The sequence below is a fragment of the Labrus bergylta genome, chromosome 21 (genome assembly GCF_963930695.1).
Source record: "Labrus bergylta chromosome 21, fLabBer1.1, whole genome shotgun sequence".
Lineage (NCBI taxonomy): Eukaryota > Metazoa > Chordata > Actinopteri > Labriformes > Labridae > Labrus > Labrus bergylta.
Window position 1 is genome coordinate 5,749,252 of NC_089215.1, and position 22,146 is coordinate 5,771,397.

Genomic DNA, 22,146 nt, shown 5'->3' on the forward strand with positions numbered 1-22,146 from the left:
TTCCTACGCTGAATTCTGATTCAGACGAGTCAACCTAATTGTTAAGTTCTGCACTGTGCTGAAAGTCAAAACGCTCTTGCTGTGTGCGAAGCGAGGCAGATGTGGATCAAACATATCACCTACAACAGCTGCACAGTCTTGAGAAGTTGTCTTAATGGCTAAATTCAACATGTCTTTGTCTTTGTGTTCTAGTTATAAAGTGTTTTGTTTCCCTCAGATTTGTATGAATTCTTAATGAGTCTCTTAACTTTGATATTAGATTTATATTTATTCCACACCATTTTTCCTACAGGCTTTAATGAAGCCATCTACTTAGTCTTTGTTTGTGTCAGGCATACATAGAATGAGGCACTCTTGTTGTCCCCTCTGGCTCTCCAGAAGGTCATTAACCTCAATCTGTCTCCGTTACGCCTGAAGTCATAATTAGCACCACCTGATTGGCTGGATGGTATGGCCATGGTCTGAACTAATAAGGCGGTATATGTCCATCCCTCCTGCTGATCTAACTACATTGCAACAGGAGATGACAGCATTGAATGCCAAATACTTTGTTGCAATCCAATATGATTGTTGTGTTTTCTTATGAGTTTTATTTGGTGATGAAGAACACAATAAGAACCTTCAGCAGGTCAGATCAGGCAGGAACTCACGCAGCCACGTTCCACTCTGGCAGAAACTCTGAAAGTCTACTCCTCCATTGAAGCTGGGGGTTGGGGAGGGGGTTGGGTTCCTTTTGTTGTTGGGGGTGTAGCATCATAATCACGACCCCTGACTCCCCTCAGGGAAGGGTCGGGGCTTTGAGTTCACGGGAGGTGTCAAGATAAAGAGGAGAGAGCATGCTTCAGTGCACTCCAAAGTAAAACTAATCAATATTGAATTTTTGTGGTTGGTACTAATTTTGAACCGTTTACAGATACTGCAGCCGATAAAGTGACTTAGACTTAGGCTCTCCAAGTACCACCATTATGGCAAACATTGAAATACAGTAGCGCAGGGCTCCCGTTTGGAGCCACAAATGCAAAAATGTTTTTAACTTTTGCTTCATCCCCTTGCCATCACAGTTTTGCTGGTCAACCGTTTGATTTGTACATCTTTATTTAAAAAAATCAGAGACTCCCAGAGTACGCCAAGAGGGATCCCGCGTACCACCAGTGGTACTTTTACCACAGTTTGAGAATGAATGATATAGAGAATATAAGCGTTCTATATAAATTGTCTAACCAACACTAGTGTTGACCTCCATCAGCTCGGCTGTCAAGCTGCGGTGCATTTGCCGCAGACAGTAGAGAGTGTTTATAAAATTATAAAAAGTTTTCTGCATTCATAAAAAACTCTGTATCAGCACATATCGGAAAAAGATTCACAGCTTTACTGATATGCTAATAACAGAGTGTGCTTGTATAGCACTTAAAAAAACAGCCTTACAAAGAGCTGTACCAAACATAAAAGCCCACAACAATGTCGGAATAAAATAGAAAGAGATACACAATACAACAGGAAGATCTTAAAACATTTGTTAAATGACATGAAGATAAATGAATAAAATACCAAGATTCATCATAAATAATATGTACAAGAAAGCCTTTCGATTAAACTTAGGCTTCAAGTCTTAACATTAACAGACCTAATTCTGTCTGAGAGTATCAGCCAGCCAATATATCAGTCGAGCTCTTCCCCAAAGATGTCCTGTTGAGAATGGTTACTGGTAAGAAATGAATGACGGATAAACAGTACGATGGAAATAAAGCTAAAATTAGCATCTTAAGCAAGCTCCACACATCATCAAAGCTCCTGAGATCTTCAGTTTGTGACGGTTCAGTGTTGAGGGAAACCAGGCAATGCAGATCCTTGAGCAATGACGCCCCTTTCTCTCCTCTCATCCATAACCCATGGGTGTCTTTACTGGGACTTAATGGCGTCACAGCTGTGAACATGAGCAGGCCCAGCCGAGTGCACTCTGCCGGAAACAGTCCCGGTCCCTGGGGCGTTAACCCGAGTGTCAGAGGGGGACGGGCGGCAGCGGGGGGGAAGATACTGAGTCAGACTGCTCTATTGATCTTTGTGGAGAGGAAGGGGGGGGGGAGCTTTATATTGTAATGCCATTTCTCAAGGCAGTATCCAAGACTTTCCTGGTTGTAGAAATAAAGTGATCTTTCACACAGCGCAGTATGTTAAGTGCTTCAGAGAGGGCAATGTCAGAGGATTACGATGTAGCTGCTTCACAACACAGTTTTTAAAAGGAATCTGTGTTTTGTTTTTGTGCTTTTAAGTGCAATACATCAGTTTCCCCCCACACGGCCTTCAGCTTACTCATCATGAAGAAAGCAGCATCTTTTTGGATGCTTTGCTTCTGCGGGAGCTTTTCTTTTAGTTTCGTCTGAGGAAAAAAACAAACTCTGTTCATGTCACCGGGGTTAAACCTTGGATCAGCTTAGACCAGAATATTCGACATTTTTACAGAAACTTCATGGCATGAACTTGCAGCGGTTTTGTTAAACTATAGAAAAGTAAAAACTCAGGAATCATTTTAACACATCATATCTTCAATGCAATAATAAATGTCTGAAATGCCCCTTTAAGAAAAGACAATGACAATAGTTGGAAACCAGACAACGCTGTCTGTGTGTGCATATGTGAGAGTGTGTGTTTATGTTGGAGCACCTCTGTTTTTGTACATGTCGTGCAGAGACCAGGGCTCTGTTGTGAAATCGATATAAAAGTACAAAGGCGCAATGGTGGCAGAGCTTCATGCCGGTGCTGTCGCTAATCTGGGCTATTATCTCTCTCTATTGATTGCAAACAGAGGGCAGAGCCTCCTGCTGTTCACCAAACTTTTGACTGAAAAAGGTGGAAACCTCCCATCTTCAGCTATATCTTCTCCCTCCTCTATCTGTCCTGACACACGTTTAACCCCTATCATGTTAGAGTGATGTCACTGTCCATTCAGGCCACACAGGCACTCACACACACACACACACACACACACACACACACATACACATTGCACTTCAGTGCGCACACTTGCGCCTGGAGACCTTCTCCACCTCCGCACAGCTGTCTGCCACCTGCTGTGGAGCAGCCATGCTTGGGGAAGACATTTCGTATCGCTTAGTGTGCATTTAGCACATCTCCAAGCCTGTGGAATTCCACTCATACATACCTCAGTCCTGCTCTGCAGATGTGATGTAACAGATGGGACTGCTTTCCATCTCTATGTATTAATCATGGTCACTTATTGTGAATTAAAAACAGATTTTTAATGGATGCGCCGCATAAGGCACAAACCATATACCACTTTGACTCATGTGAGTTTGCATCCCTCATCGTCTTTTGTTTGTTTATTCCCTCTCTGCTCTCATAAAGTAGATTTATATCAGTGCAGCGCTCATCAAGAGGAATATATTCAGGTCAGATTTATTGCCTTAAGCATACCATTGCTTTACACTGGACAGTAAACATGCATTAAAGTTTGGATAAGCATTTTGGATTTTGCATTTATTGTGTTTTTTTCAAATGTAGAATTTATTCAGTATCAAGCAGTATTCTCATACTTTTGCTGACTCCACAATTTAACTGGATAGATGTGTATTTTGCATACATGAAGAAAAGTTCCTAAATGATTTGGTGCAATAAGAAGATATGCAGACTCTTCAGGCACAAGGCTAGATTTCAGTATCTGAAGTGTTCAGTTTTGCATCTGTTATCCAAGTAAAAGTGTCCAATTTGATTGTAGGCAGGACAACAGTCAGTATGGAGAGCAACCCATCTGCCGTCATCTAACTACCGTTTATCTTAAATGAATGTCTTTAAACATAAATCTGCATAAAAGTGCAGCCAATAATTCCTTCTTAGATGTGGTTTCTCAACACCATCTCCGTTCTTGCTTGCCAAGTTTGCAGTCCAGACTGTAAACAAAGAGAACCCACAGAAAAGGAAGGTGGTGGCGCAGTGGTTAGTGCGCAGCGCCCCATGTGTGGAGGCTGTGGTCCTCCGGGGCGGGGTCGGCCCAGGTTCGAGTTCGCCTGCTGTGGCTCCTATCCCGCATGTCGTTCCATCCTCTCTCTCTCGTCCTGATTTCAGACTCTATCGACTGTCCTGTCTCTACAAGAAAGGCACAAAAAAGCCCAAAATAAATCTTAAAAAAGTCATTTTTTTGCCACTGCTGGCTACACCACAAATCCCAAAAAGATGACTCCCAAAGGCTTTATCATCGTCAGACAATGGCTGGTGACCAAGATATAACATAATTAAATGTACAGGTTTGAGATGACTCTTCAATACTTCTTGAACCGGCAGATTCTTTCTGCTCAAACCTGGGCCACTTAAGAGCAATTGAGAGTAACAGATGGCTCCAAAGTTCCTCTGAAGAATCCTCCTTTTGTGTTAACTGTGCTGACTTCACGTCACCTGAATTATTCCATGAGTCATCCTTTGGAGCAGAGCTTATGGCTTGTATGTGTGTTGTCACGCAGTTCATTATCCTACATTAAACAGGGAGCTTTCTTACGTTTGCTCTCTATTTCGGGAAAGTTGTAGCATTATGCAGTGTTGCCGCCTCGGGGCCCGAAGACATCTACAATGCACTTGTAACAGGAGGAAACTGGGCCAACTTTGAGTAATGAAGAGGCCGTTTGAGGTAGCCATGAGGTAGCTGGGTCTTTGTCTTCCTCTTTCGTGTCTTCACTCTCTCCTCCATACCCTGCTGTCTCACCGTTTTCATTACCCTACAGTTTTTTTCCCCCATCACTCTGTCACCCTCTCTTGCTATTTTCTATTTTTTTTCTCCCTCCCTCCACATCTCAGGGATTTTCTTTCCGCTCCGCTAGATCTTCCTTCCTCTCTTTCCCGTGTCATCGCCTCAAGCCTTCCCCACCCCCCCAAACTCCGTCTTTAGGGACAATTGAGAGGAAACAAAACAGCATAGACAGTGGATGGAGTGGGCCTCTTGACTTAGGAATGAGTAAGTAACGAGACGGGTGTTCACACATCGAGCCTACTTCTGTGGGGGAAGCTACATCGACCTAATTTAGGCAGCAGTTAAGTGGTTAGAGCTGTCGATTTGATTTTTTTTTTGATTTTTTTTTTTTTACCAAAGAGCGAATGTGTGCACACTGTGGTTGGGCGAGAGATAAATGGTGCTTTGAAACGTAATGGAAGGTTGAAGTACTTGGGCGAGTGATGGGTTTGCGGTGTGGCTTTTTGTGCACGTACTATCTGTGTGCAACCTCACGCTGGATGGATTGTACATAATTCAGGAGCCATTATTGTTGCACACTACAACTGAGAAGAAGAAGAACAGTACGGCAGAGTGAAAGAAAGGAAGAGAGTGGAGAGTGGTGTCTTGGCCACATTTACTTTTAAAGTAACCTTGCAATAATTTTTATCTAAAAGAAATGGATGTTTCAGTTCCTTAGGAAGTCACAGTTTTAAAATAATAGGATTTTATACCGATCACTAGGCTTTCCTCTTTTGATACCCTTCAGATATCTACCACTGACCCTTGAGAACCCCTCTCTTATAGGGCAATACAAAGAAGAAATATATTATTTAATAACTGTAGCTTTCACTATCAGTCCTATATGGATCTGATATGATTTCTATCCCTGTTTTATGACCGGTACACTAAAGGAAACCTAGCCTGGAAACAAGCTGAACACCCATAGAAACAACTCTAGCTAACATTAGCATTAGCCCACCGTCTGTACTATGTTCTGTGTCTGCAGAAGAGAAACCAACTAGAAACTGGTTTCTTTTGTGGGTTTTTACCTCGTTCTACTGTATTTACTTTTTATCACACGATAAAAATCTTCAAATGAGTAATTGAAAAACATTTATTGGTGACGTAATGCTAGTTTAAGCTAAGGTAACATTCTCCTATAGCAGCCGCTAACAGTCTTTGCTGCTCTGAAACAGTTGTTGCTTGTTTAGGCCGTTGGATTAACTTTTTCTGAGTAAATTCTGTTTTCAAGAAGATACATTATTTTTTTCCCCAAGGCAAATTCATCTTGGTATCAGATCATTGAATAGCCTTTAGTACCTTGATAATGCATAATGGCTGTATCAAAGGCGCTTCTTAAACAGGTTGGCCTATTGGTATCAACACCATCTCCATCCATATGCATACATACAATCTATCAAGGGTTGGAGTAGAATAACTAACACAAATGGGGATCATTGCATATTAATGCTACAGCAAATGTGTTATGGCTAACTAGCAAAAAGCTGATTGTGATCAAATCCAGGAGACAGATGGTTGCATAAGCAATATGCAGATTCAGGAAATCAAGTTTTCTTTTAGCTCTGTCCATCAATTTAGGGTGCCCTCACACAAGGCACCAGTTGGCCAATACCGTGCCAAAGCATGAGTGTCCCTCCTTCCCTGTCTTTTTACAATTGTGTTTTAGTTGTATGTTGGCGTCCAAAAAGCGTAGTAACATTATAAAGATTAAGAGTACGTTTTTTCTGTCTTTGGTACATTTGAGCTAAAACGTGACCCTACAACTGTTGACTGGATCTTTCCCCTTTCTTGAAATTCCCCTCTTTCACTTCATTGCCGGGCTGCAGGAGAATCACAAGACAGAGGCACAGCAATTTAAGCAGGCCTGTCACATGCTGCTGAATTCAAATAGACTGTTGTATCTCGCCCTTTCACTCGCCTCCTTCCCTATTGCAAGGGCACCAACTAACCTGCATGTTACCATGACTATAAGAGCGTCTGGGTGGCCTTGTGTTTGTCTGTCAGCGGGATCCCCCACCCCCCCTTCTTTTATCCGTCTGTCCAGCAATCAGAGGCAGTCTTCACACCCTACCCTTCCCCCCTTTCAAATTATCCACCTGCGCCCTACATCTCATTTACTGTGCTCGCCTCAATTACACCCAGTTTATGCCAACACTCATCACCCCACCATCCAGCCTTCAGCTTCTATCGCTTTGTCTCACCTTGGTGCACACTGCCATCCATCTGTCTGAGCAGAACCATTAACACATTTACTGTCCCATCTCTTAAGATGAGGCGCAACATTTCCTCTCATTTTCACACCTGGAGAACACGAAGAAGTCCAGGGATCAATGGGTGGAGATTGGCCCGTCCTTCTTTTGACACCTCTCCTGCACCCCCCATTTTTTAAAATTTTATTTGTCAGCAGATGCCGGCTGTCACCGTGAAAGGCATGTAGCCATGAAATGGAACAAGAGGATTGCTCCCAATGGATTGAGCTAAAATAGAGGAGCGAGGGCTGAAAGAAATATTGTTTAGAGAAAGAAATAATTCATGGTGCAAAGAGTGCAAAATCAGTGTGCAACTATAGTGATATTTATGTTTCTTGAAGGCGTATATTTTTGCTCTCTTATTAGCCAAGCTGACGGGACTGTGACCCTGTCAGCTCATATAAACAGCTGTTTTCAGGCTTCTCAAGGATTTTTTCAATTTGCAATTTACTCTGCTCTTTATGGCGGTCATTGACATAATCCTGCAGATTCTACCATTTCTAAAATTTAATCCCACTACTTGACTTGTGGGACACATCACTTCACAGCGTGAGAGCAGATGGCTCAGCACCAAGAAGATTTCAAACAAACTAAAAAGGAAGCGTAAGTGGTGGTGGTGGGGGGAGAAAAAAAAAACAAGCTTGAATAAACCCATCTGCTCACAGATGGATGCAGAATTCATTTGAGACTGTCAGGACAGTCTTGTTGCTATTTTTGTCACAGCACTCCATCTCTCACAGAAGGTGGGAAGGGGGCTAAAGGAGGAAAAAGAGGAAGAAGATGCAGAGCTGCATGAGGGGGTGTATGCTCTTCAGCTTGAGATAGTTTGTTTCTGCAGCTCCTGAAAATATATTCATATGTTTTTGTTGTCCCCTCTCTTGATCTCTTCACCTCTCACAGTAATTGTTGAAGTTAGTTTGAAAAATGTTTTTTGGAAGGTCACAAACCATCCTTCTTAAAATGATTTTCGCAGGTTTTTTTCTAGTTATATACAGTAATTTGCCGCCATTTTTGCATTTATTGGAGAGGACAGCTGAAGAGAGTCAGGGAATATTGGGAAGAGAGAGTGGGGGATGACTTGCAGAAAAGGGCCGAGGCCACTCTGACGAGGACTGTAGCCTCTGTACATGTAGCGCATGACATAACCGCTAGGCTATCCGGATTTTGCAGCTTTTTAAGTTATTTAACTTTCATTTTTAAATTTCTTACATGAAAAAGTTTGTCTGGACTTAAGGTCAAATAACCTAATCATAACTATTGAAAATGCATAAAAATCAGTAATTAGCCCTTAACTATATTGCGACATGATAGAGTGCAACATTTTTGCCTGTAAACTTTCAGCCTGTATTTTTTTAGTAATGTAGCAAATTAGCACTTAGCAAAACATATTTTAAGGTCATTGTTTTGTTATATTGAAATGTATTTTGTCCGTTTAAAAGCAGAATAAAAGCTAACATCAAACACAGACAATAGCATAATATTGCTATGGCTAACACGTGAAACATGCGAACATGTCTGTAAAACTGTTTCTTATTTACAAATGTAGCAGACACAGCGCAGGGTTAGCATTCATTTTCCGTTATTGTTGTGGCTAAAAGACTTTATTACAACTTTGTCTGCTGTTTATGTTAAACCCAGCACCAGTGAAAACGTTCTTTACTTGCTAGCTTAAATGACTGGTTGAGGGCAGCGTAGTTAGCCTAAAGTTAAGCTAGTTTTGTAAAATATCTTTCTAATGTTGTCATGTCAGAAGCGAGCACAACTGAACAAATATAAGATAGGGTAAAAAAGGCAACACAAATAAACTGTATATATATATATATTGTATTTATTTGCATATATAGGTATATATACAAGAATGCTATCTCCAGACATTTACAGATTTAATTTGTTAAGAAGATTTTGTGTGTTTCTTGTTTTTTCTGAACTTCAATGTGTGTTAATATTTCAGTCATGTAGTGGTTGAAACTTCCTTTCATTTATTCAAGCACTGCTAAAATACTGTCTTTTTTTATAGTTCAACTTCTATCCTGCTAATTCTATTCTACTTCACTTTGCAAAAAGCTTTCCTTGAGCCAGCGTCAGCATTCATAAAAACTGATAACACATTAATGCATCACTAATGATAGACTAATATCTATATAAGAGACTTGTCACAGGGGCCGTCTTCTTTGAAATTAGTCATTTTACTTAGGCTACAGCGAATACATTTCCCTAAAAGTATACTTCCATGAACTTTCTGGAAAGCATTAGTCATAAGTGACCCTTCATTCCTCGTCAAATTGGTTGTTCTTTCCTTGAGGCAAAACATGATGAAGCTTTTTGTTTCTGACTGCATCATGTCATTTCATCCACTCCTGTCTCTCCCTGTCTCTCCACAGTCTCTTATATTCCTGGGCTGTGTGGCAGCTGCGGGGCTTGGCCTTAACCTGCTCTGCCTGGCCATCTACCTGAGCTGTCTGTGCTGCTGTCGCAAGGAAGAAGAGGAGGAGAGCAAGAGACCCAACTCCTGCTGCGTCACCTGGTCCGCTGTCGCCGCTGGACTCATCACATGGTGAGTAAGACAAGACGTAGACTAGATGACTAACTGCTGATTGTAGTGCGCGCACACACTCTCTGTTGTTGTCTGTGTGTTTTTCTCATTTCCTTTATTGGTCATTCAGTATTCCTAACGGGGAGCAGCCGTAAATGGCACTGCGTTTTCACAGAAAAGATTCTTAATATGTCTCTGCACTTTTGCATTCCCTCCTGAAATCCAAAACTTATAAGTTCATTCAGGGTGATTCGTCTTTCTGTTTATTTGCGCACGTCTGTTTACCTGCCTCTCTCCGTTTTGTACTCTTAAGCTGTTCAAGGTCTCTTATTTGTGGTCTACAAGCCTGACAGTCCATCACACGTTAGAAAGCCCCTGAGCTTCTGTTTGCAGTTCTGCAGAAACTTGTAGTTTGGGTTCACAATTGCATCATACTAGTTTCCTTCCTTTTGATGAGTTCACTCTGAAATCAGTCTGCACTCAGACTTAATATGTACCTTTGTCCGACATTGATGATCAAATATGTTTTATGTAACGTACACTTTCTGTACGGTTAGTTGTTGAAAAACCAGACATGTTTGGATATATGTCTGGTTTTTATACATGGGGTGGTTTTTCAGTATTTTTGCTCAGACAGACAGGTAAGTACAGGTTAATAATGCAAGACGCATTGAGGAGGCTATGAGTTCTGATCCCACCTGCAACATGAAGGTGGTCTGGGACGCCTGGCTGCAGCTGACAACCGTAGACCACCAGCAATTCATCCCAGATTCTAAAAATACTGCAAAGTGAGGATGTCCCAAGTAACGCAGCGAGATAACAAAGATTGTTGTTTTTTTCACCTTGGATGCATGTTAACACCTGGGCCTCCCCTAGTTGGAGGAATAAATTGTGCACAATCAGCCAATACGTCACAAGCTCTGACTAAACATGTTCAGTCAAGTTCAATCTGACTCTCCAGCACCATCCTTGTAGTGAGCGCATTAGAAATAATGGAGAGACAAAATATGCTACTACCACTTTGCATCAGTGACAGCCAACTGGCAGACAAATCCTATCACCTTGTGACGTTGGATCTCTGGATAGAATCCCTGACTGCGTCTGCCAAATGAAGCCAAACTTTTTAATGAATCAATTCGAGACACAGTGCTGTATTCCTTTTTTTTTTAATGCAGGCTTTCAGAAGCATAGAAAACAAGAGGGGAAAGAAACAGAAACCTTGTGAGTTTTTGGAAAGTTTTCATTTATAAAGTGGATTATGAACGTTTAATTGAAAAAACGTAAAGTAATAAAGGCCACTGAACCCGAACACACACTCTTTGAGTCTCCATAGGATTACGAGACGGATATTGCAAAGGTGTTGAACTAATACAGCTCAGAAATTATAATGGATTTTTAAAACCCAATACTTGCAGCGCTTGTAAATAACATTTCCCCTCGGCTAAATGCTTACAGGCTGAAAAAGCTTATCAACCGTAGCCTATTTATTTTGCTTCTTTAAAATCCTATGTGTTTCCAAGCTGGCTGAATAAAAAAACTATTTTTTTTTCCCCCTGATGGTTGGAAAATGACACTTTTCACTCGTCTCATTAGGGCCAATCTTGTGTCACCATCACAAGACTGGATTTTCAAGGCCTCATAAAATGTCTTGTGTATGAGGAAATTACATTTATTGAATAAAACCCTTATTAATGTTTGGAGGAGGAGAAATATCTCTTGATGTTTAAGATGATATCTGACCCGGTGTCTCCCTTAAAGGAGCGGTGCAGTAGATGTGATTTGTTTTGTCCGCAGGCTGCTGAATCTCATCAAATTTATGCTGAACTTTAAAGTATCCTGATGTCAAATTATATTCAGCTGGAATAAAGATAAACGATACAGTGTTGTAGCCGTTAGCTGCCACACAGATTTCGTAACTTTTACTCAAGTCAAACTTTTTCTTGAGCTAGGTTAACAGCATTCTGATGTGTCAAACATTCACATAGATCCTTAAATACGACTTAAAATCATTAACAGATACAGTAAATCCCTTTAACTCTACAGGCAAAGATCCACTCACAGCCGGATCTAAAGCTACCCAAATACCCGGACTGATGCAGCTTCAGCGCTTACATCACAAATTAGGATAAATTAAGTCAGTCAATGAGATGTGCTCTCCCCCACAAAGTAGCTAATTGAGTTTGTAGCTAGAGGAGTCGAGACTTCTGCCAACCATGTGACGAGTCATGTTTAGCAACCGGTGGGCAGTATTAGATTAAGCCTATCGTATATCTATCTTGTTTCAGAGGAGGGTCATTGTTAAATGGAAGCACACAGCAGTGTCATGGTTTTGTAAGTTATCCTTAAAGCTTTTCTTCTTCACATAGACTGTGGGTGTAGACTCTTGAGCTGTTTTCACACATGCACAAAACTCCTAAAAAAAAATTAACCAAAATCTTTAGGAATGAGCTGAATGTATGAACCCTGATTTTTCACCCTGACTGAACTCAAACTTTTCATGTCAGCCCCCAAGCGGGGTTATGAAATGTATTTCTTGAGACCAATATGTGACCATTGGGTATGTAACAAATTCCCTTCATACTCTTCTCTGCTTGCAACTAAGTTCTTATCCACTCATTCATTGATACTGTGAATATCTCCTGTTACACATAACTTTGATATGAAGGCAAAATATAGTTTCAGACCCATACCTTTACGTCCACCATCTTTGATTTCCACAGCCCCTGTTTGACGTTATCTACTTCCTGCTGAGACTCCTCCCTACCGTTCAACATGGAAAATTGTACACTGTTGAATTGTGGATAAGCAATTTTGGAAGATTTCAGTGGCAGACTCAGGATTTTTTTTTTAGAAATGTTTCAAGAGTGCGCTGCAAAATAAGCCAATGAGAAAAGACCTTAAACTTCATCTAAAGGCTAGCAGTGGGCAACCTGTCAATCAGGATAGAAACGTAGCAATTTGTATCCACTCATGTCGTCCAAATGTGGTGATTTGACTCCCAAAAACAAGATGGCAGGAGCCTTAGTGCCAAATGCAAGGCTATAAAAAGGTAGTCAACAAACCAATGGATGACATCACAGGGATTCCTTCCTCTCCTTCAATTCATTCTACAATTAATAACCAATAATGGAACTGGGATTATTTGAACTTTTTCATATATTTGTGCCACTGCCCAAATCTAGTAAATAAAGTTTAATAGTGTAAATAAAAAATAATGAAAAGCAAAGCTGAGTATTGTTTAAAGAAGATTTATTTAACATATTTTACTCTCTTCTAAAAGCATGAGGACGAACATTTTGAAATAGATTTTAATCAATACTCAGAAAAACTGCACTAAAGAACAAGTCATAAAACACTTACTGTGATGTCACATTTATTCAGTGCTTTCTCTCCATCACAGGCTGCAAATGGCTTTTTTGCTCCCCACAATGCCAACCAGTCTTCATTACGCTATAATTAATAATTTACATGTCTTACAACATAGAGTGACTCAGAAGTGGCAGTCCTCCTTGCATAAAAGATTAAAGAGGCAAGATCAAAATTAGAAGAGTAGAAATTGCTTGGCTGACGACTGAGGGGACGTGGGCACTGTTATGTAATCACATACTGTATGAAAAACAATACATTGAAGTCTTATGGCATTTTGACAGATTGTTGGATGCTTTTTAAAAAACCTTGTGAATTGTTTGGGGATTAGATTTGAAACCTACTGGAGAAAAAATGTGTCTGAGTCTTAAGGCTTTTTGGTTTTTAAGTTCCAAATATTTTTAGTGAATAAGAACAAAATGTGCTTTATGTCTGGGCGCTTTAAAATAAACGCCAATTCACGATAACAGCTGGCTGAAAGCGAGGCCTCAGGCTGACTTTCCATATGGTATGATTATAGTTTCAATAAAAATGACAGCTTTCAGAATTTCTATACCCATTTTGTTCTGTGATTGGCATGCAGGTAAAAAAAAAAAAATCTACTGTACCTTTATGTTAACTCACAAACAAAACTCTTCATAAATATAGGATTTAATGTTCTTAAATTGGACCAGTGCTCTGAATAATTATTTTCCATTCCACTGTTTTTATGTTGACTTTCAATAAACTCTTTTAAAAAAAAAAAAAAAAACAGGTTCGAACACGTGAAGAAACGTGTTACAAAGCTCAACAAAAACAGACTTAACAGATCGGTGATGATGTTTACAGGAAGTCCTTGATTTAAATGTCCAATGAAAAGAAGAGATGAGAAACTTTCTCAGACATTGTTTGTTATTGGTCGGATTGAAGCTCTTTAAATCAAATAATCGTCCTGCACACTATCGTTTCAACAGTAGAGAATTAAGAGTGGACAATTATTTATTTTCCAGTTGAGGAAAAGATAAATATACTATAAGTCTTTGACGGTCAGACTCTGTCATGATGACATCATGCACTCGGAGGGGTAGGGCTGACTGCAGGATATAACTGGGAAAAAAAAAACTGAATTTCACACTCTTTTGGAAATTCTTTTGGGGAATTTGTTAAAATTTCCCCGACGTTTGGTTAGGTATTTTTGCATAGGCTTTGCAATGTTTGAGGTGAAATTAACTGTAAATCTAGTTTCACTTCATTGACAGTGTCAGAGTTGGTCTTAAGTCAACTTCTGCAAAGTTCCCGCCTACTTCATGAGATTATTTCTATCTGTCTCTTTTTCTCTTCTTAGTTGCAGCTCAGACGTTCGGTTGTAACTTCTGTCATCTTATACTCTGTAAAAAAAAAATGAAAAAAAGATCAGTGCTTTAAAATTTGTCATGTGCTCACATCTGAAACTTCTGTTTTGTTTATTTATAGATGGAAATCCCATTAGAGTGACGCCTTGCCGTCCGGAGTAAATCTGAAGAGCTTACGTGGTTGGACTTGATAAGTTGTTAGACTTCATACTGAGAGTCGAGAGAAGTAGGCGGGAAACATCCTGCGGGAAATTAACTCTCCTTCATTCGATTCCCATCTTTGATTATGTCAATCTACTGGATGCACCAGAGTGATCTCCCAGCAGATTTTTTTTTTACGTTTAACCTGGGAAAAGGAAAACTGGTTTCATTTTAATCTCATCAGTCCAGATCCTTCCCCTGGTTTTACCCTAACTCTGTCTTCCTCTATCCCTTATTACTCCCTCACTCTCTACACGTCCCTTCATCTTCCCCTCCTCCCTCCGCCTCTGTGTTAAGTCTCTCCGTCCTCCGTTCTAATGATGTTTGACAGAAGCTGGACCTGATTCGCTGTGATGTCCTTCCCAATTAACACTGGTGAAAGCAGAACAGATGTCACTCAGCTGTGTTTGGAGCGCTGCCTGGTGAAGCACATTCATGTGCGATTACACTGTGATTATACTGTACTCTAAATGACTTGGCTGCTCCTGCTGAGGACATCTAAGACTGTAACATTGATGCATTTATTTAACTATATTATGAATAAAATAGTTTGGGACTGATTATTTTCAGGCTGCCAGTATATCCTCTTAAATTTCAATTGAGGTAGACAATGGTCTGTATTTGTTTGGACCTGAGAAGGTAGGCAGTTTTAAGGCACTCCCACACGGCCGTTTTGGATGCCCTTCTATTTGCCAGGCAAACTGCAAACCAACAGGTGTTGCAGCGATGGAAGCAGCCATGCAAACTGGTTCAGATATAACTGATTCTACTCGACCTAAAAAGCCTCAGCAGATTTCTAATGAAGTCTACGACCAGAAATGTGGTAAAACTATGATAAATATTGGAGATTCTTCTGAAAAATAGAGAGAGAAGAATGCAGAAAAGTTTCAAGACCAACGCAGATCTGGCTAAACACTGAAGCTACAGTGACTGCGACATGGCAACCTGCATGCACATCAATCATCTCCAAAGGGGAAATTTTTCAATCACAAAATCCCACAAAGAATTGACTTTACATATGCAAAACAAATCATGCAATATGATCATATCGTAATGCAAATACTTGTATGAAACGAAGCTTCATGCTAGTAGCCAGTTCACAATTGGCCAATAATGTCGAACACCAAACTGGCACATTTTGTGAAGAGTTTGGTTTTAAGACAAAAATCTGTTTGTTTGAGTTACTCAAAGTCCACTTTAAGTGTTTGTTGACTTGTTCAGTTGAATCTGTACAATGGATTCTTATGTGTTTCCAGTTTTTCCAGTTTGGATTAAGAGGTACCTGGAGTACGCTCTTTGGACTGACAGATTAAAATATTTCCATTGTAAGAGGCATAAACATTTGTCTCCAGTCTAACGTGAAAGGAGCTTAACTAACATAGACGGAAACATTGCCTCAGTTACAAATCGATCTCAAGAAGTTATTCTCCTTTCCAGGACGGATAAAGCTGCTTTTAGATTTCTTGAAAGTTGGAAGCAGAATACCCCTGAAATCTTTCAGAGAGGGTTTGTTCACACATGCACCTCACAGCGGGAAACTTCACTTGTTGGACCGGGTGAGGGGCAACGCAGAAATGGAGGACAAATCAAGAGAATGTAGCGTTATTATGACGATTTTTTTACTTCATGTCATTGCTTTGTGTCATTCGACTTATCCACGGTATAAACAAATGAGCGAAAAAGAACATACTAGCCAACAGAAAGTCTTGATGCAGTGACATTACAAGCACAGTGTTGCACGCCGGTCGAAGGATAAAATCACCATCATCCCCCCCTCACCTGCTCGCTCGCGTGTAATTCTCTTGAATATTTGCTACCATGTTTACACGTCATCGCACCCTCACTTCATGTGAAAAACTTACTGGAACAAATAATTTTTACTGGAAAAAGATTGGAGGGAAAAATTCAGCTGTTTGCATTCACACATGCAGCCTAACCCCCAAATTATTATTATTATTATTTTTTGTGTTGTGTGCGTGTAAATATTTTGTACAGGTGTCTATTTTTGCACGTCTGCCTTAAACAGGCTTATTTGGAAGTTTTCCAGGAGTCTTGTCCATGAAACATTTATAAAGTAGCTAGTTGTGTTTCATATTAATGGCATTTTTTTTTGGTTTGGTTGAGAATTCAGAATATAAAATTCACGTGTCTATATTTGTCGTCTCAGGAGAGTCATTGCTGCCGTTTTAGGGCAAAAGCTTAAATATATTCAAACCTGTCCGATTCCATTCAAAGTAGCTGCGGGCAGTTTTCTTTTTTTTTTCTTTTTTTTTCTTTGCTGCAGGCTGATGCTTTTGGTTCCTTTTCCGAATTCCCCTCAACGTCCTTTATCCACTTTGTCATTTATCAACGTGACAGTTTGGACCTCTGCTCAGGACATGCCTGCTCAAATCTATGATATCCTTTCTCTTTGAATTAGACCGTAGATAATTCAGGGAGCAGCACGAGGGAAGTGGAGGCTCCGAGAGAGAAAGAGGGGAAGAAAAGAGGAGGAATTCTCTCCATTTGCACACGCCATGATGGGCTCCTTTTTTTTCTCACATTAATGAGACTCTAGCTTTAAAAGTATTTTCATGGTTTAAAGAAGTACTTCTTAGTTCCTACTGGGGCTGCATGATTATTTGTAAAAAAAAATCACTTTCTCCATTCAGGCGTACATGTGGTCTAATTTCTAAATGACAGCGATTCACTTCAGAACAATTCACATGTTCAATTAGGCCATAGACTAGCCTCAGATGCTGCCAAACAACTTTACAACGTTTAAGTTTTTCATGTTATGTGTTTCAAAATAAGAAAGGAAAAAAGTATATATTGTAAGGAGACTTTAAAGTTGAAGTCCAGTTTTTTTTATTTTAGGTATTATCTGTTGAGAGCCCTGGACAGCACATGTTTCTATTTGAGCGCAATTTGCATTTTTGTTGAAAAAACAAGAATCGTGATCTTAGTACATTAGGATAAAAATCATGATCCACATTTTAGCAAGAATGGTGCAGCCATAGTTCCGACTGTAGCAGCTACTGTTATACTCGATTCATCTGGTGTGTTTGCGATTCAGAGGTGGAGAGCGTTTCAGAAAGATAAAAGAAGGGAAACCCCTGTTCTATGTGTATCTTCTTATGTAGGTGATGACTTCAGTATTAAACAAAAATACATAAAAGAAATACAATTTAAAAGTTGTTTAAAAGTCTGATTGCATGACTCAAGGAAAATCTTCTCTTAGTTGTTTTCCAATTCTTTATCTGTCTTTTCCTTTTTGTTCAAAAGTCTCGCTCCCTATTCTTTTTTCGTCATATCCAATGTCTGCCTATATGTCCTCGTCTCTCTGAGAGCTTGTCCTCTTTGGTCAGTTTGTATTTTCTTTTCTTGTCTCCAATATACACCGATATTCTTTTTTAAAACTCCTTCTTTAATGTTTGTATTCCTCCGTTTTTCTGAGCTTCTCCCTTAGAGTTGGTGTGATGTCTTGCAAAGTGGGTGGTTTACCTGCAGGGGCTCTTTTAATGAGACTGTGTCCTTGTTGTTCAAATGAGTATAATAGACAATTTTTTCTAATGCTCCACCACCTGTGATCAGCATCACTCTGACTCTCAGCTCTGGTGGATCCAGGTATACAAGCTGCAGGCCTCTCTCTTCTTACCTCTGATCCAGAACACCAGGGAGGAGTCAACAAGGTTAAAGATGTTCCACGAAGTATTAATTAGGCTGACTCCTGCTTACTTTCCCTTTGGTGCTGACCTGACTTGCCCTGGCCTTGATCTGGAGTTCATTTAAAGATGGGAAAGCGGTGGCAATCCACGAGGGGGTTCCCAACTGTCACTTGAGGTTTAGCCTATAAGTGGAGAGTTTATAGGTTAGAACTCACAAAATGAAATATAAAACTACCTAATGTTAGCTTCAACACATGAACACAATGTACTGAGAGTTCATTAAAACTAGCTAGCAATCAGAGCAGTTTGCTTAATGGATACATTGGTGAAATAGGAAAGTTCAAGTAAAAAATAGACAGTGGAAAATGGTTAGCTTGAAGTCATGGTTGAACAGTAAATGGTGTAAGACAAACGGTGGAAAGCTAAAGTATTTGCTAAATGGGTGAAATATAGTTTTAGTAATTTTAGATAGCGAAAAGCAACTGAAGATGGTTGATGGAGGTGGGGGAAAATAGTTTTACTGTATGTAAAAATTTAGATTCTTATCTTCTGAGATTTTAAATCAATTCATAACTTCCAAAATTGATTTTTATTTTTTGTTGTGCTAATCAGTCACTCCCTGATAAGTGCTAAGGCTAGCTCTTCAACTCAGTAGAATGCCAAATGGAGCAGCAAGAAATTCAGCCAGTCTCACAGATGACTGGAGTAGATCCTGAAGTATGTACTCAAGTATGTACCCACGATCTGCTTAGATTGGCCTAATACTTGACGTTAGACTTGTGTAGATTCACCTGAGACCTGTTGTAAAGCTTGTGAAGATGAACTTGAGGTTCACAAAGATAGAGTTGAGGTTGGACTTCAGACTTCCATCCATCCATCCGTTTTCTTCCGCTTATCCGAGGTCGAGTCAAGGTGGAAGCAAGCGCTTTAAGTCAGCCCAGACTTCCCTTCTCCCCAGAATTGTTTTCCAGCTCCTCCTGGGGGGATTCCGAGGCGTTCCCAGGCTAGACGGGATATAAAATGCCTCCAGCAAATTCAGACTTGTCAAAAACAATTTCCAAAGATCGAGTTGAGAGTTGAATTAAGACTTGTCAGGATTGGGCAACCAAGTGGTTAGTTCGCGTGCTCCATGTACAGAGGCTTCCGTCCACAAAACGAGCAGACCGGGTTTGAATCCGACCTCTGGCTCCTTTGCGGTTTATCGTTCTCCACTCTCTGTCTCCCTGATTTTTGACTCTGTCCATTTTCCTGTCTCAGTAACCCCCCACAAAAGCAAACAAAAGTCCATGGAATCCATGGAGCAATGAATCCAGAATCGATTTGAATCGAAAATAGATTCTGAATCGAATCAAATTAAATTGTGAGACACCCAAAGATTCCCAGCCCTAATGGTTGAATGGTGAACTGAACTCAGGAGGAAGCTAAATATACTTGTTAAAAAGTTGAAATGGTTGTTGTTGGTGATGCAAATGGTTTGGTAAAAGCAATGGTGAAAGATGGTGATTGGACAAGGGGTTGGCTTATGGGGCCTTTTTTCCTAGGAGTTTAGGGATTTGCTCTCCCTGTTTGATATAACAGTAACACTTTCCTCCAAGGGTTCTGTTTTCAGGACAGGCAGCCTCTAGGCAGGAAATTTGGCATTGGGAAAGTTTGTTTGTTTATTTGTTTACCAGTGAGACATTCAGCTCTTACTCTGGCCAGAGTCCCAGGACCTTCACATTTTGTTGTAACATGTCAAGTCTAAGCATTTTATGTCCTCGCTGTTTTTTTTCTTTTCTTTTGAGAACCATTTAGAAGCTGTTTTTCAAACTTCATCATTTGGCAAGCTCTGAGAGGCTACTTGAGAGTGTGAATTTATGTGGGTGATTGTTGTCTGCGGTGCCGATGCTCCAGCTGAACAAATGAAATCCTTGGATGAGGGAATATGCAAAATACATCTGAGATGATGCATTCCAATACTCTGCGTTGTATAATTCCTGGTTCAAAGAGTTTAGTTTGCATAATTAAGCACAGAAAGCAAAACAGTTTCTTGCAGCTCAAAAGCTACAGTTTATTGGTTTGGTCTGCTGCAGAAAGCCATTCACAGTTGAGGTGTATGAACATTTCTATCACGGTTGCTGTAGGCAGATTTCTCTTTTAGTCACTTGTTGTTCTATAGCTAAGAGTTTGACATGGTGTTTGAATTTGCAGCACAAACATTTCATGGAAGAACAAATTGTTGAAACTCCAATTTTATCCTTTCTACAACCTTAATTGTGCGTAAAGACAGAGTGAGCATGCCTGTCCAATCCACTGTCACTCATTCTGCTTGGATCACTGTGTTTACCTTGATAAATATTTATTGACTTGACCAAAAAAAAAAAACATGTTTGCCTTTGGATAGTGACGATTCCAAAGTGCCTCATTACCTTTGTTTTTTCTTCCTGGTTGTCAAAAAAGTCAAGTTTGATGGACGACTTGATAGCAGTTGTCAAACGGAAATCCACAAATACCAGGGTGCAGAAGAAAAACAGGTGCTGCTAATGAAGATTACAGAGACAGAGCCACCACACCCCCCTCAGGTGTGACATCAGTACTGACCCTGCTTCTCCTCCTACCAACCACGCCTACCACTAAAGACACTGAAGTGAATCCTCCTAACGCATTATCATAACATCAGGATGACATAATGTCACTGAAGAATTACAGCGACCCTGATGTATAGGGTTATGATGGACTTTTTTCCCCAAACAGTTGTTCTAATAATGGATTTGAAGCTGACAAACTTTGAATCCGGTGACATCACCTCGTACATATTTGATTTACAAGCCACGCAGGGCTGCTGCTGTACACTGCTCCTCTCATTAATTTAACAAGGGCTCACCCGTCCTCCCGTGTCTCTTCTCTCTCTCTCTCTCTGCAGCGTCGCAGTGGGTGTGGGTTTCTATGGCAACAGTGAGACCAATGATGGCGTGTACCAGTTGACCTACTCCCTGTACAACGCCAATCACACTCTGGGCGGAGTGGACAGTCTGGTAGGTAAAACACTAGCGTCTAATGATGGATGTGTCCAACATGTACACGTTTTTCAGTTCACATGGAGTTTATAGAGCCATCTTGGTGGAAACAAACAGCTCCGAGTGAACGCTTTTAAAAGAAATAAAAGCTGTTTGTGATGCACACAGACGCACAACAGAGGAGGAAAGCCCCGAGGACTCAATTTAGTATGCCTTTAAATGTTTTTATGGTTCTTTAATGGCTTCTTACTGCTACACACAAATCGACAGCTTCTAAACACAACAACTCTTTCCCCACAGACAGACAACACACACATACACACTCTCTCTGTCTCTCTCTCTCTCACCCCACTCACCCTTCTCCAGGCCCGCTGTGGCCTCCTCAGAACAAAGAATCGTCCCGTGTCTCTCTTGTGCTCACTTTAGCTCAGTATGTGTGCGTGATCTTTTTTCTATTTTTATCTGCCTCCACTGTCATCTTAAAAAGACAGACATCACACAAACCCCCAAATGTAGCTCGCTGTTAGAAATTTCAAACTGATGATGAGACGTTTTTCTGCTTTAAGAGGAGTGGGATTTTCTACCTCTACCTCTAGATGTTTTTGTCAAACATTTTCAAAAAAGGTATTTTAAAGTTTTATTACAGTAGTATCACAAATTGTTAACATGTCAGCACTATTGGTGCAATTTGAGACTGACGTACCTGGTACCCAATTTTTGGCTTGAATTGGACAGATTCACACAAGAAGTCCTTCCAAACTTGCCCGAGATCTGCCTAGATTGGCCTAATACTTGACGTTAGACTTGTGTAGATTCACCTGAGACCTGTTGTAAAGCTTGTGAAGATAGAGTTGTGAAGATAGAGTTGAGGTTGGACTTCAGACTTCCGCTTATCCAAAGTCGAGTCAAGGTGGAAGCAAGCGCATTAAGTCAGCCCAGACTTCCCTCTCCCTAGAATTGTTTTCCAGCTCCTCCTGGGGGGATTCCGAGGCGTTCCCAGGCTAGATGGGATATAAAATGCCTCCAGCAAATTCAGACTTGTCAAAAACAATTTCCAAAAATCGAGTTGAGAGATGAATTAAGAC

General features: G+C 40.4%; 1 protein-coding gene across 2 annotated transcripts in view; it reads left to right on the forward strand.

The window, feature by feature from the left end:
• The window catches only part of ttyh2 (tweety family member 2), a 69,859-nt gene that overhangs the window by 8,800 nt on the left and 38,913 nt on the right, over positions 1-22,146 (forward strand). For both annotated transcript variants that reach the window (XM_020630817.3, XM_020630818.3), the window contains exons 2-3: positions 9,369-9,541; positions 20,968-21,079. In XM_020630817.3, the coding sequence (XP_020486473.1) occupies positions 9,369-9,541; positions 20,968-21,079 (285 nt within the window). The remainder of the gene's footprint in view (positions 1-9,368; positions 9,542-20,967; positions 21,080-22,146) is intronic.